A 16,912-nucleotide genomic window follows, 5' to 3' on the forward strand; every position below is an offset into this window, starting at 1 on the left:
ATTCGTCTACTATTCCCTTCACTCCTTTTATCCATCCTTATCTAACTAAATTTCTCTCCAGTTTTTCTCAGTTTACCTTAGTCTCATCCAGATTTCTCTTTAATCCATTTTCACAGCTTCACTCCTCTTCCCTCCTATCTACTTCTTCTTTCATCTTTCCTCAGCTCCTCTACCATAATTCTCTCTTTTTCTATTCTCCCAAATTCTCTCCCATCTGATCCTTACATCTTCTCTACTATTTTCCCTTACTTTTTCTACTACCTCTTCATTTTCAACCCTTTCTCTTTTCTCAGCAGCTTTTCTCCCATACCATTTTCTCTCATCGTCTTCCATTGTTCCATACGTTTAGCAGTTTCTTTCAACTTTTCATGGAGATGTATTGTTTCGAGCTCTCAAGTGAATACCATGTGAAGAGCCTGAATACCATGATGAATGGTTTCCGCATCTAAATGCGGAGAGTCGCAGGAGTGTTTCGTTAACTAGACGGCTATTCTCATGCAAATGCCATTCTGCTCTCATCAAGGTTGTGTCAGTCTACATGCAGTCAAGTATAGGCTTTATATAAGTTAGTAGGCCTCAGCGGTCAATCATGCAGCTTTGAAAATGAATGACAACCTGACCCGGTTACTTTTAACCTACTAATCTTACTTAACTACTAACCCCTTAATGAAACTAACGGTATCTCTAGTTTAATCATAGCAATTCTAGAAGATCAGTTTCGTCTTGTTTCATAGCACTGCCAAATTCCAAGGAAATGGTCATGTCAATGACGTTTACTCTACAAAACGAATCGATCTCACAGATTTTCATTTTTGATAAGCTACTTATATAACTATAAAAGAATAAGAGAGTTCTTGAAGTTGTAGTGAGCTATTGTAGAGAGTTCTAAGACTGTTTTTGAAGAATTCTCACTTTTAGCAATGGTATTATTGCAGGACTTTAGAGAATTACCATTTTAGGCTTTTTTCAACTGGTGGATCTTCAGATATTCTTATTCTTTTGCTCATCATTCAAAATAAAAGCTACCCATATTATTACTCAAAAATCATCACTATCATTCAATAAAACATGCAACCTGTGAATTCATCAATCATGGATCCCAATTTACTTCTCACTACAACGCATTTAAAAAAAAATTTTTAGTAGAGGTAATGGTGATTTTCAACATTAGAAATACTTTTTCATGTGGTGTCTATAGCATCTTTGTTGTTTGCTTTGAAATATGGGCTTGAAAATAGTCACAGATGTTCATCCTCCCTTGAATAGCAATAATTATATCCAAAGTAGACTAGCTCATGTTCGCACCTACTTCAATTGATTTTTTATGGACATCAACACAAGGCTTCAGTTGGGCGATGATTTATTGATTGCTTTGATTTATATGATTTTAAAAACAAGTTTTATGTGTACATTATGTCAGGAATTTGCCATGTTATAAAATAAATTACGGCGGTGCAAAGCTGATAAATTTGCATAGAACATGATCTTATGGAAAGTTATTACTATGTAAATTTAGACAGTACATACATAACACAAGAAGTAAGTAAGATAAGTTCAAGGTTTGAGAATGTGCAAGCATGAACTCAGAATGAAATTAGTACAAGAGAAAATAACGCCGCAAGATTGCTTAACCAGTTTCAGTGTAAGCCTTTTTATCTATAAATTTATATTGGTATGTCAGGTACAAGCTAACAGATGTTTTTTGAATTCTAATAAAGCAATTAACGCAATCATCGATCGAAGATTTATGTGTTTTCTTAAAGAGGAGGCTTGGCACAAAATGGGAGCATTCCGAAGTCGTTGATAAATTGCCAGTGAATTCGCACCCAAGCGAAATTGCTCCTTAATTATTCGGAAATAAAGTAGAGATGGATGACAAGCTCTGAATTGCGTTTCTGGGAGGGAATGTTGCCCACACAATTTAGGTCCAATTTGAATTTTATATTATATGTATTGGTCTGTAATTAGAATGATTATTGCGTATAATTGTGCATCATCTGAATGAACAAAAGACAATCTGTCAGATCAAAATCAAATATATGGAACAACATTCTTCCTGATAGGTCGTGGACGATTGAATCACTACTAATACTTCACTTCCCTCTACGTTTTACACACGTGCCCTGATTATCAGGACCTGATAGGTAAGCAAAAATATTTCTGCTACAGCAAAACATGGTAGGTATTCCTGTGATTAGCATAAGTCAAAATTGTCACAAATGTAGAAACGTGACCTGTCACTCGTTTCGATTATGTTGACATTCTTCTTTTGTTATTCCAAGCTTTGTTATTCAAATTTCTCTTCTATGTTACTGGCTCATGTCTGCGAAAAATGTAAGGTATTTCCTCCACCTTTCAGCTCATTTGTTTCACTGAGGTTTGCTCAAGATTTTCGAGATACGTAATAATTATGTGAATAGTCTCTTGCCTCATGATTGGTACTAATCTACAATATCGTATTGTTATAACTTGTCTGACGCACTCTCATCTAAGAGGAATTATTTTGTTTCATGTGCATGATATCGTACGAAAACCATAATAAATTCTTGAAAAACTTTTGCAAACTAATGAGAGTCACTGATACCATAATATTCGGTTAAATCACATGCTGTTTGCCTCAAAACGAAGATTACATTAGTGACCAAAATTTTATTTGTATTTTGAGAAAAAATTAATAACTGCGTCAACATGTAAGATGTTTCAATAGAGGGTTGTGATATATTTTTGCAGAGTTTAAGTCTTGCTTGAATTTGACTGCCAATAAGGCGACAGCAAAGGTTGAACAAAGCAATCGTCGCTTGTGGCTGTGAGTTCAGCATAGTGGAATACTTGTATTTTGACACCAAATATCACAAACCTGAGTTGGGTTTGTGATAAAGAAGAATAAAATATGTTATTCTACGGTTTAAATTGAAGTTCTGCTTCCCAGTTCTCTCTTTAATCGTGAGTATTTTTTTAAATTCCTGACAAACAATATTTTTCTGATTGGACTTATTTAATTGATTGGAAAACTGAAAGAGCCTTTTTCTATGAATTATCAAGAATCAAACTGATTGCAACACTGTATTCCGGAATTCACTGTCAGATGCCAAGTTTATTAAATTTTAATTAATCTTATATTTTCAATTTTAACGATCAATTAACCTTCCACCAATAATGTAAGTCATATTTCAATAATGTAATGATAGACAATATCGATGAACTCATTAATTACGTACTAGAGAATTTATTGCAGTAATATTTATTTTTAAAGCTTGAATGGAGATCATAACTGTTAGATTATCCATCACCCAATCAGGTTTTTTCATTTTAAAAATTGAATATTGATAATCAGGTTTTTTCATTTAAAATATTGATAAGACCTGAACCATGAATGGAAACGTTTTCATGTGAATGAAAAAAATATGATTCAGCTCCTTTGACCAATTACAGACGGGCAAAGATCATAATATTTATGAGCTAATTTCTAGAACTATAAATTTTTCAATAATAATGATTGATTATTATTTGCATTATGCATCATCTATTAGTAAGTCATGAGGTCAAATTTGAGTTCCATGTCATGAGATTATCTGATAGACCTGTCAATCAACTGTCAAATAGAGTATTAATAAAAGTGAATAATCATAATCAATTTTTTCGTGTTTAATATTGTGCTAGATTTTTCTCAATTCTGTATCGCTGAACGTATGCCTGTGCTCCACTCTAAACTCTCATTAGAATTGATTTTTCTCACTCTATTACCAGAAATCAATTGAACCATAGCAGAGGTTTATCAGTAGTTATCTGAGAGAAATAAAAATGAAAAATGCAACAACTGCATTCTAGTATTCGTGGAGCTCCTTGTCAATGATAATGTGGTATTTCATGGACTTTCACTATCAGATTCCGTCATTTTATAATACAGTATTTCAACTATTTCAGCATGTAAGAAATTAATTTAATTATATTTGGAAAACCCTACAATTACACAGGAACAAACATTGTGAAACTCTCTGTTTATCATCTCTATAGTTACTCCAATTTCAAATTGTAGAATAATCTCTATTTATGTTGATAAAGTATAAATCGTCAGAGAATATTTGAAATGTTGCATCAAGAGAGATTAATTTCAATCCGACATCAGTGCAGAGAGAATGGGATGTAAGGATGTTCTTCCAATCCGCTTTGATGCAGTAGATTTGATCAACTGCTGTATAGATATGGTCCACTGATTGAAGATAAATTATAATTACTCTGATTGAAACAATTCCACATTGAGGCAATAGATATCTTCATATAATAATTCATGAGTTTTTGTAAAATAATGGAAGATTATAATCGCCTGTACTTGTTAAAATGAGATATGAATGTGATAATCCCACTTTTAGAAGTGCTTATCATTTTCCATCACTAATAATCATCTCATTTACGATTTTTTATATTTCAAGTTCTAATGTAACAGCGCGTTCTACATTTCAATCTATAGCATACATGCAAAATTATGACACGATTTATAATTATTCTGTAGGTTGATAATGTGTCAATAAAATGAAATTATTCAAGATTTTATCACTTGCAGGTAATAAAAACCACTTCAGTAAGCCTCCAATCACCTCTCAATTATTTCTTCCTTTGTCACATTTTATTTTTCCCATTCAGCTCTAATAATAGTTGGAAAATTACGAAATGCTGGAACAGTAAAACATCACCTATTCAAATTTATCAAATCAAGAAATTAATATTACTTTTCCGTAATAATTAAATTTACCAGTGATGGACAGGAGGACCTAGTGAATCAATGAATTTCTTTAATGAAAAATCTTTTGTTAAAACTATTGGTCGATTTTCAATAAATAAGGAAACTGCGATTTTTCTAGAAGATTTTCATGAATGATTTAATTCGTTGTATTGAGAGAATCTCATACACTCTCATGTGTTACTGAATATTTTAAGATCAGGTGGAATCTAAATGGAATCCCTTTCAATGAAATTATTGAAAGATTCTATAGAAATGAGAGAATCTGTGATCTTTCAGAAAGATTTTCATGAATGATTCAATTTATAAGAAGAATTTCCATAATTTTATACTCTCATGGGTTAGGTACTGAATATTGAACGGTATTATATTGAACGGTAATAATATAACGGTAATATTGAACGGTAATAGAATTTGTAAAAAAACAGGATTATGCATTATTAATGGAATAGAACTATCCGATGGAGTGCTACAGGATTCAATAAGTTTGAAATTTAACAGAGTCTCCAATATTGAAGATGAAATAAATCATAAATATTGATTTATAATAAATTGCAATCTTCTCCAAATTCAGCTCTATGTTTTGCAGCACTTACTTTGTGGAAAGTCAAGAAGAAACATAAAGAATAAATTAAGAGAAAAAATTTTGATTGATTGAGTGATCTGTCATGCAAAGCCCTCTGAATTATAATATATTGAGAATGAGTCATCGAAGAAATTTCTTGATTGGAAAAAACTGGTTTGTGAAAATAGCAAGAGACTATACGACTGAATGCACCGAGAAGTGTGTAGGGTGAAATGATCGCTACAAAAAAAGAAAATAACCCGCACTGTGAATAACCTGAGGAGAAGAATCGAAGACCAGCTTATAACCTACCACTATAGACAATCTTTTAAGCCCAATCGACCTTGAGTGCTGATTCCTATTCAATGTTACATCTCGACAGATCATCTCCTCTCAAAAAGAAAAGATTTTGTAACAATTGCTACACTCGGAACGTATCATTTGCACCAATTACACGGCTGGATGATACAGCTCAACACAAACTCAATCTCACTCGACAATATACCGCATGAGTATCTTCACAATTGAGAAAATTTTTCGCGCCAAGAATAGACGAGCAATAATCAAAAATATTTTTTCTAGAAAATAATGATCGAATGATTCAACTGAAAAAGGTTTTCTCATATAAGAAGACCTTGACTTTGGTGTGTATAGTATCTCAGTTCTCGTTTATTGAGCAGTATAACAAGATTTTCATTATTGAGATTTTCATTATTAATGTAAATCATGTGAAGTAATAATTTCGCAACATTTATGGATTGGAAAGATCGGTTATTCTGCTTGATGATGCAGAAACTGAAACAATAAAGAGTAATAAAAATGTTTATATCAGATTCGACTTGGTGATAAACTTAAGGCCACATCAATACTCTATTTTTATTTCTCATCTATAAATAAATCTTTCTTCTTACGTTCATAGTAGGCCTATAAAGAAAATCATTATACTCTCCACGATAACGTCGACTACGGTATTCAAGAGAATCGATTCCTTAAATCTGGTTCTCACAATACTTTAGGAATTGTATTAAAAATAAATTATCTACTGTCTTCATTGAGACGAGAAAATATCAAAACGAATACCAATAGAGTATTTTCCATTGAACTTTCAATTATCATACAAAATTACCTTCTTTAAATTTCTCATATAAACACGTTTAATTATACACAAAAATATGAAGAGAGTACTAGTAATTTTTTTATAATAATAAAAAAGAACTCATAACTTTACCGTGAAAAAATTCCTGAAGCTATCTTGATTTCAAAACTGTATTGTATGAGAATGTATCGGAAATAGAAAGACCTAGCCTATAGCATTTTCTCTTCAAGGAATCATGAAGTAGTATTGATCGAGCCCAGAAATAAATTAAGACACATTTTGTTTCATATCATGCATCCTGTCAGGATGAAAAATAAACCCAACTAGGATCGTAATGTAGTATATTTTTTCCTCTTCGTCTATGTATCTTGTTCATAATAGAATTTTTCTCATATGATCAAGCCTACACATTTTGCTACAGAAACTGGAGTAAATGAACTATTGAGTGGTTGCCTTGACTGATTTGCATAGACATTTATCCACTTGTGCCAGGCGTGGCACAAGGATGTCTTACAGTTTCTTGTCTGATTAGATAAGTGACTGAACAGGAGCTTCACTTCCTTCAACTGTAGATTAACAGCTCTTACTATCGTAAATGAAATTAGATCTTCCAAGAGCCAATCTAGATATCCTCCAGCAGGTTGTCTACATAACTAACTCAAAACTTGAATAAATAAGAACTATTCTGTGATAATATTAACACTCTCCTACTTAGAAACTGGACACTGAACTATATATTTTCACTTTGAATTATTGAATTCTAATCATTCCTCATTCTAAAATTAATACTTTGTTTTGGGGATGATTTGATAAATCTTTACAGTGAAATATCTCAAAACTTTAAGAGCTTTGAACTCAAATGCATCTCAAATTCATATTTTTTCACTTCCAACACGAATTGCAATGATCTCCAAACAAGCTCTGATAGTTCATTAATAAAGGTTTTCCCATAGAGGAAAATTCATTTTTCTTTCTTTCTTTGTTTTGAAATGCTTTATTTTTCAATCTAGGATAGGAAAAAGGAAGTACATTGGCATTTTTGTTATTGCTCATGACTGAAGTTGAACACCCAGACACAAAGACAAAAACCTGTTAGATAAATACTGTTGTTTGCCATTGCATGCTAAATGATCCGATTCTGCCAAGAACGGTGAAAGTCAAGTAGTTTCCGTTATTTTCATCATTTTCCTCGTGAATTGCCCCAAACAAAACAGAATGACACACAAACATTGAGATTCGGTGCAATATTGTGTTTGATTGCGTGTCTGAATCCTTGTAGTTCACCTCGTATCAGTTTCGATCATTCAATTAGTGTGTATTTCTTTCGAATGTGGTGTCACAGCTTTCTACCTCAGTAAAAAAATAAAAAATAGGTACAGGAAACACGATTGACTCGTGCTTCAAACAAACATTCAACTTTCGCGTACCAGTATTGCCTACAGTAACTCGCATATTCTCTTCAATAATAGGTGATGGGTAAAGAAAGAAAGTATGGAGGATTGTTACTTGAAAAGAATAATTTATTCAATGGCTTTTGTAAAGATATACTGGCCTATATGAATAAAACCAGAGCAAATGCCCATGAACATAAGGTTTTGCTCATGAGCAAAATGTAGAAGCAAAAGCATTTGCTCATTTTGAGCTTATGAATAAGCTTTACCTTATACTCTTACCTTATGCTCCTGAACTCTGGAGCAAATGCTCACGTATTTTAAAGATTTTTCATCAGCTGATTCACTTTTGTAGCCTTACTTTGTTTTTATAGCTCACAGAAGCGCTAAATATGCAAGTAGGGTGCACCGCTTGTGTTTGCGTCGTCTGCTCTGTTTTCTATTTATGAATAGAGTTTTAGGTTAGTTGAGTTTAGAATTTTGAAATAATAGCGTGGAAAAATTTCATCTCTATAATAATTTTCAGCATATTCTTATAATCGTCTACACTCTCATCTTCTTAAATGCCTACTTCCTATTTTGTGATGGCTATCTTTATAACAGGTAGCTTTTATATTTATTCTTTTGTAGGAATAATGGTGATATATATCATGGTTGAATCTAAAAAGAGTTTTATAGTTCTCAACTATTGGTTGTGATCGTATCTGGTCACAGATGTATCAAAATGATCGTATCTCAACTATTTCCTCTTCCTCATACGAATTAGTTGAGCCATTTTACTATGAGCAAAAGGTCATAAGCTGCTCTAGACAAGACTCACCTTTTTTGAAGCATTTTCTTCAAAAGTTGAGCAAATGCTCTAGTTCATTCATACAATTTTGAGCAAAAGCTTTTACTTTTGAGCAAATGCTAAACTATTTTTTTGATGAGCATGAGCAAAAGGTTTTCTCACGTTTATTCATAGAAAATGAAGCAAATGCTCCATATTTTAGAAGTATTAGCAAATGCTCAACTTTATTCATAGGCCCACAGTATCTTACATGAACAAGTACTATTTTTAAATTGACTGTGTAACTAAAACCATGTTACTTCTCTAGGCTAAGACTAATCAGTTTGGATGATCACTCTGAGATGACACTAACTTCCTTTTGGCATGATATCGTGGAACAAAACATGCAGAATTGATGATGGTCAACTTATCTGGTAGCGTGGGAGATATCTTTCTTTCATTCATGAATTTATTCTGATCTTCCTCTTTTTTACTCTCAAGAATTGGTATTCCCTTCATACATATAGCACGCAATAAAACGAACTTTTTCAAATTGTCTGTTCTGAATAGAAATGTTTTACTTTTCATGGTTCATTAAAAATTGTTAGACATTGATGTTATAATCCTAATTCGTTCATTTAATTTCAAAAACTATTATTGAGAATTGAATAGTTAGATTGCATCGTTCCAAAGATTGAAAGTCACCAATACCTTGTAACGTAAAATGAAACATCTCATGTTGATGAAACGAGTCAATAAACGACAGAAATCAATGTTATTGACATTCTGGGAAACCAGATGCAACTGGATTGAATTCGATTTTCTACTATTGGAATACGAGCAAGAAAATTGCGTTTCAAAACGCAGTGAGATAGCTTGCGATATTATATCAATCCAGAATTTTTAGAGCATGACTTTCTTAAAAACAACGTGACTAACCGCAGATACACGTTCTCTGCATGAAATTTTGTTAAAACTCTTGCTCTCAATACTGAAGAATCAGTCTTTTATTTTAGAGCATAGTTGATTCCTTTATAGGCAACATCATTTGAATAATCACAAAATAGCCTGCAACTATAACAGAGGAGAGAGTGATTCAAAAGGGTTTCAAGGAATAAAAGCATTTTCTCGTCTTCAACTATAAATTTTCATTGTATTGAAAGATATTTTGTCTAGTACAAAATCTACAGCGACATTTTTAACGAAGATGGGCTAAACTATACGAATGTGATTTTGTAAAAATAGTCTACTGTTTGATAAACCGTTTAAAAGGACTAAAAGTTATTATAGTTACGGTGCTGCATTTAGGTACTTTTCTTGTTGCCTTCTTATTCTTGATAGAGCCATCCCATTGACTCTATTGACGGTTTTATGAATCATTATTTTATTGCACATGTCACAACAAAGCTTTTACGGGACCATACTGCACCACCATACGGGACCAAGCTTTTACAGTTTTATTGGGATGTCAACGATCTTTATTGACAGTCTGAAGACACCAAATCCTATCCAAAGTGCATCGGATACTTTCTTATCATATAGGCCTACATGGTCTCAGATAGAAAGGAGGATGATCGAATCAATCCAATCTGGCGTCAAGGTGTCGATATTCTTGAAACCAGTCTCTAATGATGAATCAATAAAAACCTGAGTGGTTTTGAGATGCAGACACCAAAGTGTTGTCTCTGGAATTCGAGAAGAGATGATCCTCACCCCTTATGTTTATAATGATGTTATCGAGTTTATCCATCCAAGACTACATCTCAACATCGTTGAAGCTCTATGAAAACACTATGAACTACCAAGAAACCTTTTTCATTCTCAGTTATTAGTTTAGAGAATTTGAATCAGCTTGGAAAGGAAATGAGGACCAAATAAAATGATTGACTAGAAAATTTTTCATCCAATAATATATCCCGCAGAATATTATCACTACTAAAATTCTTTCCATTTATTGAGAGTTTCACAAGATACATTCTGTATATCAGCTAGGCAGTTAGTTATGGATGTAATATAAAATGTAAAATCATATTAAATTCATGAGTGATTTGAAGCTTCAATGCTTAATCTTGACGGGGAGAATACAGTTTTAACCCTATAGTTTGATTTATACTGGAAGGTCAAACTTCCGAAGTTCGATAGGCTACAAAGAAGTAGAGACAGACTGAGGCAAAGAATTTACAACAATATACAGAAAGAGAGTAGACAACAGTCTAATATCAAATCCTTGATTGAATCGTCTCTTAAACTCGTAATTCGTTTGACACTGGCCGTCGAAGTCATACACACAGAACTGATGAACGGACAGTAGTGATTCTGTATGACGAGAGTACGTTAGGAAATCTCTCCATACCGTTAGGAAATCTCTTTGAACATACCGGTAACTAAGACGTTCCAAACTTCCAATACCTACAATTGAAGGAAATATATTATCTCAGGGTTACTCTTCATCTATCTCTAAATCAATAAATCTTACACTTAATTCCTGAATCTAACATATCATTAACATGGCAGGAAAATATTGTTATTGATAACTTTGTAAGCTTTTATAGTAATCGTTATTGTCATGGATTAGGCTTTTCAAGCCTGTTCCGGCGTCCATCTCTTCCTCGGTCTACCAATTCTTCTTCTGCCTAATGGCTTGTGGAGTAGGGCATTCATTGGGAAACGGTCTTGTGGCATTCTAAGGACATGATCTGACAACTTATTTCTATTATGTTTTATCAAACTCAACACTGGTTGGACATCACATTCTCTTCTTATATTTTCATTTCAAATTTGATCCTCTCTTGTGCATAGAAATTTATTGATCCTCTTTTATAGTGCTAGATATATTGAATTTTGGAAGGTAGGTAGGCCTACTTCTTGTGCTACAGTTGTGTAAACTCTGTCCTCACAATGCGTACTCTCAATAATCGACAATCACGCAAATCGTAGGCGAAATTACACCGCAGGGCAGTGGGAGAGCATTATATCATCTGTACTCTGAAACACACGTTAGGTTAGTGAGCAAGGTTAGGTTAGGTACGTTCAGATAGAATAGGACGCTTCGGTGCGATTGTTTATTGCATAATAATAGGTTTTGTCGGTTAACAATGAAGAGCTTCCTCGGCCAACTCGTATTATTGGCCTCTGCTGCCACTCAGCTGTTTTATTATGAAAGATGGTCACAATGGGTACATGCGTTGCCAAAATGGTAGGCTCACAATGCTCCCTATCCTGTGGCCCTCTATTTTATATTGTCGCACACGATTCGCACATGTGCGTATTCAGGTATAATTATGTGAGAGAGAGAGAGTAAGTATAAGTGTGAGAGTGAGATTGTAAGTTTTTTTAGCTACCAGTAGGGGTAATATGTTTTATGAAAATGATATGAATCCTGAAGTAGTTGAGAGAAACCATTGAAATTAGCCCAAGTGATGTTCCTTGTGAAAATGAAAAACTTTCTCGAGTGATTGATGAGGAAATATCCTATTTTTCAGTCCGATAGAGGCTCAGTCCTCTATAGGATATAGAATCTACGGTATTGTAAGAACAGGGTAACTTAGTTCAATGGAATAGGATCCTGGAGGAGTAATTTTTTTTCATATAAAGAATAAAATTAATATTAATAGAACCGTACCAAACTAACACATTGAAGGGTAATCCAAATTTGGAAAAGACATGAGGAAATGAATTTTTTAAAATGTATGACCAGAATAATGAATAGTGAGTTATCATCACTTGGTAATGGAGAAGAATGGATTAAGTACCGTATTTGAAAAAATACTCAGTACGGGCTGAAAAAAGATGATATTATTTGTAATGGAAATATTTTCTGAATGAATATTTGAGAATGAGAATTTAAACAAGCAAGAAATGCGTCAAGAGTGTATAGAGAATTGAGCGAAGAGAGAAAAGCTGAATTCTCGCTTAAAATGAGAAGCTTGTGGGCAAATAGGAAGAACTCAGGAAAGTGAATCAATTTTGGTTAGCGTCTTATAAATACAGATTTATAAGCATATTTGAGGATGTGGATTTGTTGTTGCAATGAATTGCAAGTTTTGGTTCCTGAAGCACATGTCTAATGTCTCTCCAGAACTCTCACAACTGACTTTGAACTGGAGAGTCTCTCGTTCACTTTCATTGTTCCACTAAACATCGCTGTTCCTGAGTCATATTGGCCTAGCTCTTCAACTCCTAGACAAGTTTGACTAGTTGCCTAGTTATGTATAGGACTAGTCATGATATAGCAATAGACTCATTGAAGAAGAAGTGTAAAAAAGTAATTAACTTATTAGCAGTGATGACCGCGTGGCCTTTAACAGCAGGGTGAAGGTCTCTCTCTATGCTATATCTATTCTTCATCGTCAATCAGTTCATCCAACTCTTGTGTTTCCTTTTCTTCTCCTTCTACCATATTCTCTTTTATTCTTCTCTCTCTTTCTTCACATTTTTAAGTATATTTCATTATCTAGTCATTCTTTGTTACTATTCACTCTAATCTATCAACTCTATTTACTCATTCTCATTATTTTCCGTTCTCTTATGAAATTATACTTTCCAGGAAGTGACCAGACTCTCTCCAGGCTCTCTTATTGCCTAGATAATTCTCAAGATTATTCATTTGGTGTGAATATAAATTTTGATATAACCTGAGAATATCACTCTATTTATGAGACACAGTTAGGAAAATAGAAGAATGATGTTTCGGGCAATTGCCAGTTTTATCTTTTCCAAGCATTGAATTTGTATGTTTCATGCAATGAATAGATAAAGACAAAAATCATTATAATCCTCCATTGGTCTTGAAAGGAATAGGCCTAGATGTGAGGTGTGATTTTGAAAGGGTAGGCAAAGTTTAGGTGTGTTAAGGTATTGAAGAGATGGTTAAGGTATTGAAGAGCCCATTCTATGAATTAATGAGCTCAGTGGGTGACTGCCCAGGGCGGAACAATTTCTAGGGGCGCAAAAATCAGTCGAAGTAGTTTTCTCAATTTTTTGGGCGTTCTATTGTAACAAAAACATCAAATTACAACAAATACTATGGAATATTACCCATTAATATTCCAATATACCTGTGGAAAGAGGGCGGAAATTACTCCAGGTTGCCTAGGGCGCAACATACAGTGGGCCTAGCTACCAAATATATTAATATTTTCACAAAATGTTTTCTTTCTTCGGGGGTTGAGGTATCATATTATTTCATCTCTTCAATATGAATGAGCCCGTTATTTGATTGAATCGGAGTATGAGAGTATTAGATCTTTAAAAACACTTAACAAAGAGGTTAGGAACTTATCTCAAGTTTAATAGCTTTTTATAGTAGTTGATAAAATTTTCTATGATAAACACTGAACAATTCAATGAATATATGATACTCCAACAATATCTACTTTTATAGTATTTTTCACTTTGTGCTGCTATAAAATTTCTAAAGATCTTCTCTAGTCATATGTACTACGCAAGTTGCAATCAATGAATTCACCCATCTAAATCCAACAAATTGTATATTACCATATTCGATATCATTCAAAATTTATCAAAAATCATCAATAATTTATTTATCTATGAAATTATTTTTCTGCCATATAATTTCAACAACGAATACATTTTTTCACTCCTATAGAAATGTACAACAATATTACCGAAGAAGCATCTTATCAGATTGTTTACTCATCTGTAGCCATGGAAACCAGCTGGGAAAGTAAACGCCCGAGAAAGTATTATCTAATCTTTGACCTAGTCCTACTATCCGTGTAGTGGTAACCGGCTAAAATTTCTTTCGTACTCACTTCATCATGCTTTTTTCCACTCTCTGTTTCTGGCTTTCATTCTTTCTTACTCCCTCACATTCCGCCATAGCTCCTTACTCTCTCTTTCCTTTTAACAAAAGTGAGTTGCCAGTTGCCTTGAATGCGGCCAAAAACGTTGCCAAGTAGTCATAATAATGGGCTACAGTAGTAATGAGTTCATAAACTTTGAAATTTCTTTTCCAAAATGTTTGCTATTCTATCTTACAAATAATGAATCCATATTTTTCTATTACAATGAATTATAATATAGAAAATTCATTTCATAGTGTTTAGATTTGACATTGTATTGGAATTATTCAATCTACGGTATATATGAAAAAGCAAAACATTATTTTCTATTAATTTCGTACAATACCTTTTAAACTCAATTTTGTGGCTTGTCCAGAAAACACTGCCATTTATTGCATCTTATACATAATATTCGATTTGATAGAAAGTTTTAGGAAGTTTATCACAGCAGGGAGATGCTACTCCTCTAATTCAATATTTGTTCTTACCTCAATTTTTTCTGCTTGTGCAATAAATTTTCATGTAATTATATCAAATTTCAATGCGTTCAGCTTGATTATTTTCATTTCATTCCATCAAATATAGCAGAGATCGAATAGAATGTAATTATTATTGTATTGAGAACTACTTTAAGATTACTTTAGATTTAGAGGCCTGTATCAATGGGAATGTTATGTTGTATCCAGTGAGCTCTTGCACCAGTCCTGTACCTGTTTATGTATTCCTAAATAATCAAATTCACAATTAATCCATTTCTCCACTCCCAAGTATCTTGTCCAGATAAAATATAGTATTGAATAAAACTTTTACAACGAAACTTATTCGGACTTCATTTTACGATTGTGACACACTGACACAAATAAACAAATCAATAAAATTTCGCTTGCACTGATTCAAATCAAATTACGCAAATTTTTAAAGTAATTGAGAGTGAAAGGTGAATTTCACTGTTCAACTTTTGTAATAGCCATGCGATTCTTATACTAAGCGCATGAAGAGTGAAGAATGATTTTCCCCTATGCTCTCACATTTCACAATAATTTATTGTGAAGTGAATCGTCATATACTAGCTCTTTCAAACTAGACATTACAGAAATTCTTTATAACTACGTCAGTTTTTAAAATTTGTAGTAATGTAATCTAGTTCTCATTTCTCTTCATCGTTGATAGAAGTATAGATACGGTAGTGTAGCATTAGATACGGTACGCATTTTTTATTATCGACTCATAATATATTCCTTCAATATTGATTGTTTATTCATTAATTTTGTTCTATTATATAAACTCAGATGGAAAGAAAACAGTTTTTGCAGTACTGGTACCTCAAAAATTGCACGCTTAACAAAATGTTTCCAGAGTCTGAACATACGTCATTATTATTTTTGGGGATTTCCCTGTATGCTCTCACACTGTAATGTTTGAATAAATAAATAAAAATAAATTATGTATCTGGGAATCGATTTTTTCAGAAGGAACATTTCTTATTTTAAAAGGTCAAAATAGCATGCCAAATTTTTATATTTTATCAATGCAGACTCTATGAAAGGTTTTATTGTTGAGGAAGGAGTAGAAGATGTGATCTGTTGAAGATGTGAAACCCTCCAAATTTGTATTCCATCCAAATAAGTGTTGTTGAAGTATGCTATGAGTTAACTTACTGGATGTTATTGACTCAATTGTCAATTTTTTATTTCTCTTTGTTTTTTGCAGCTTACTGGATGATGACGATCTCTCATCCTGCAGCAGCTTCACCGGATCTCTGTCTCTCTCCAATGGTCACTACCGGCCGAAGAGGGACCATTGGGCCAACAAACTGCAATTCATCCTGGCCTGTGTTGGCTACTCGGTGGGAATCGGCAACCTATGGAGGTTTCCCTACCTCAGCTACAAGAGTGGTGGAGGTTTGTCACAAATCTTTCATCTCTAAATTGTATTCACCAAAAAATAATAACATACATGTATTAATTTATTTAAAAAATCTTATAGGAAATTTAAACCATTAGCAACTCAAATTCAAATCACTACTGATGAAAATGTGCGTACATTCCATACTATATGATCGTAATGTGACAATGGAAAATCAAAAATATTCAACAATATCCAAATGCTCGACCTGCTATTGTTTATTGTTTTTGAAGGGACGGATTCAAGGATCCAAAGGTTCAAAGAACCCCACACGTCAACCGAAGCTTATTGTGTTCCCAAGTAGTATGTTAGTTAGGCAAACCAATACCTGTGTTCTTTACAAGGAGTTTTTCCCTATACTAACATCCTATTCATCACCCGGTTGCTTGTTGCAATCCAGTGTGATATGCTTGCGTGTGAAACTCTGCAGGGTCAAAAGCCTCACCTCTCCCAAGAAGTTTTGCCTGAATGGCCGCCCTTCTCTGAGCAGTGGTGAGTTTTGGTCTCTCCACCCACAAACTCGTGACCTACGTGAGGTCCACTCCTGGCTTCTTTGTAGGTCCTTCCACTGAAGGAGGGGTCGCCAAATTGCCTCTAGGGCACCTGGTCACCCTCGACTTAGCCTCTTGACCTACATTTATGCC

At 33.6% G+C, this 16,912-nt stretch overlaps 1 protein-coding gene across 1 annotated transcript in view; it reads left to right on the top strand.

Annotated features, from left to right (window-relative positions):
• The window catches only part of LOC111063129 (sodium- and chloride-dependent GABA transporter ine), a 52,369-nt gene that overhangs the window by 18,334 nt on the left and 17,123 nt on the right, over positions 1–16,912 (top strand). The window contains exon 2 of the mRNA XM_022350818.2: positions 16,074–16,264. Coding sequence (XP_022206510.2) covers positions 16,074–16,264 — 191 coding nt within the window. The remainder of the gene's footprint in view (positions 1–16,073; positions 16,265–16,912) is intronic.

This window comes from Nilaparvata lugens, chromosome 10 (genome assembly GCF_014356525.2).
Source record: "Nilaparvata lugens isolate BPH chromosome 10, ASM1435652v1, whole genome shotgun sequence".
NCBI classification, from domain to species: domain Eukaryota; kingdom Metazoa; phylum Arthropoda; class Insecta; order Hemiptera; family Delphacidae; genus Nilaparvata; species Nilaparvata lugens.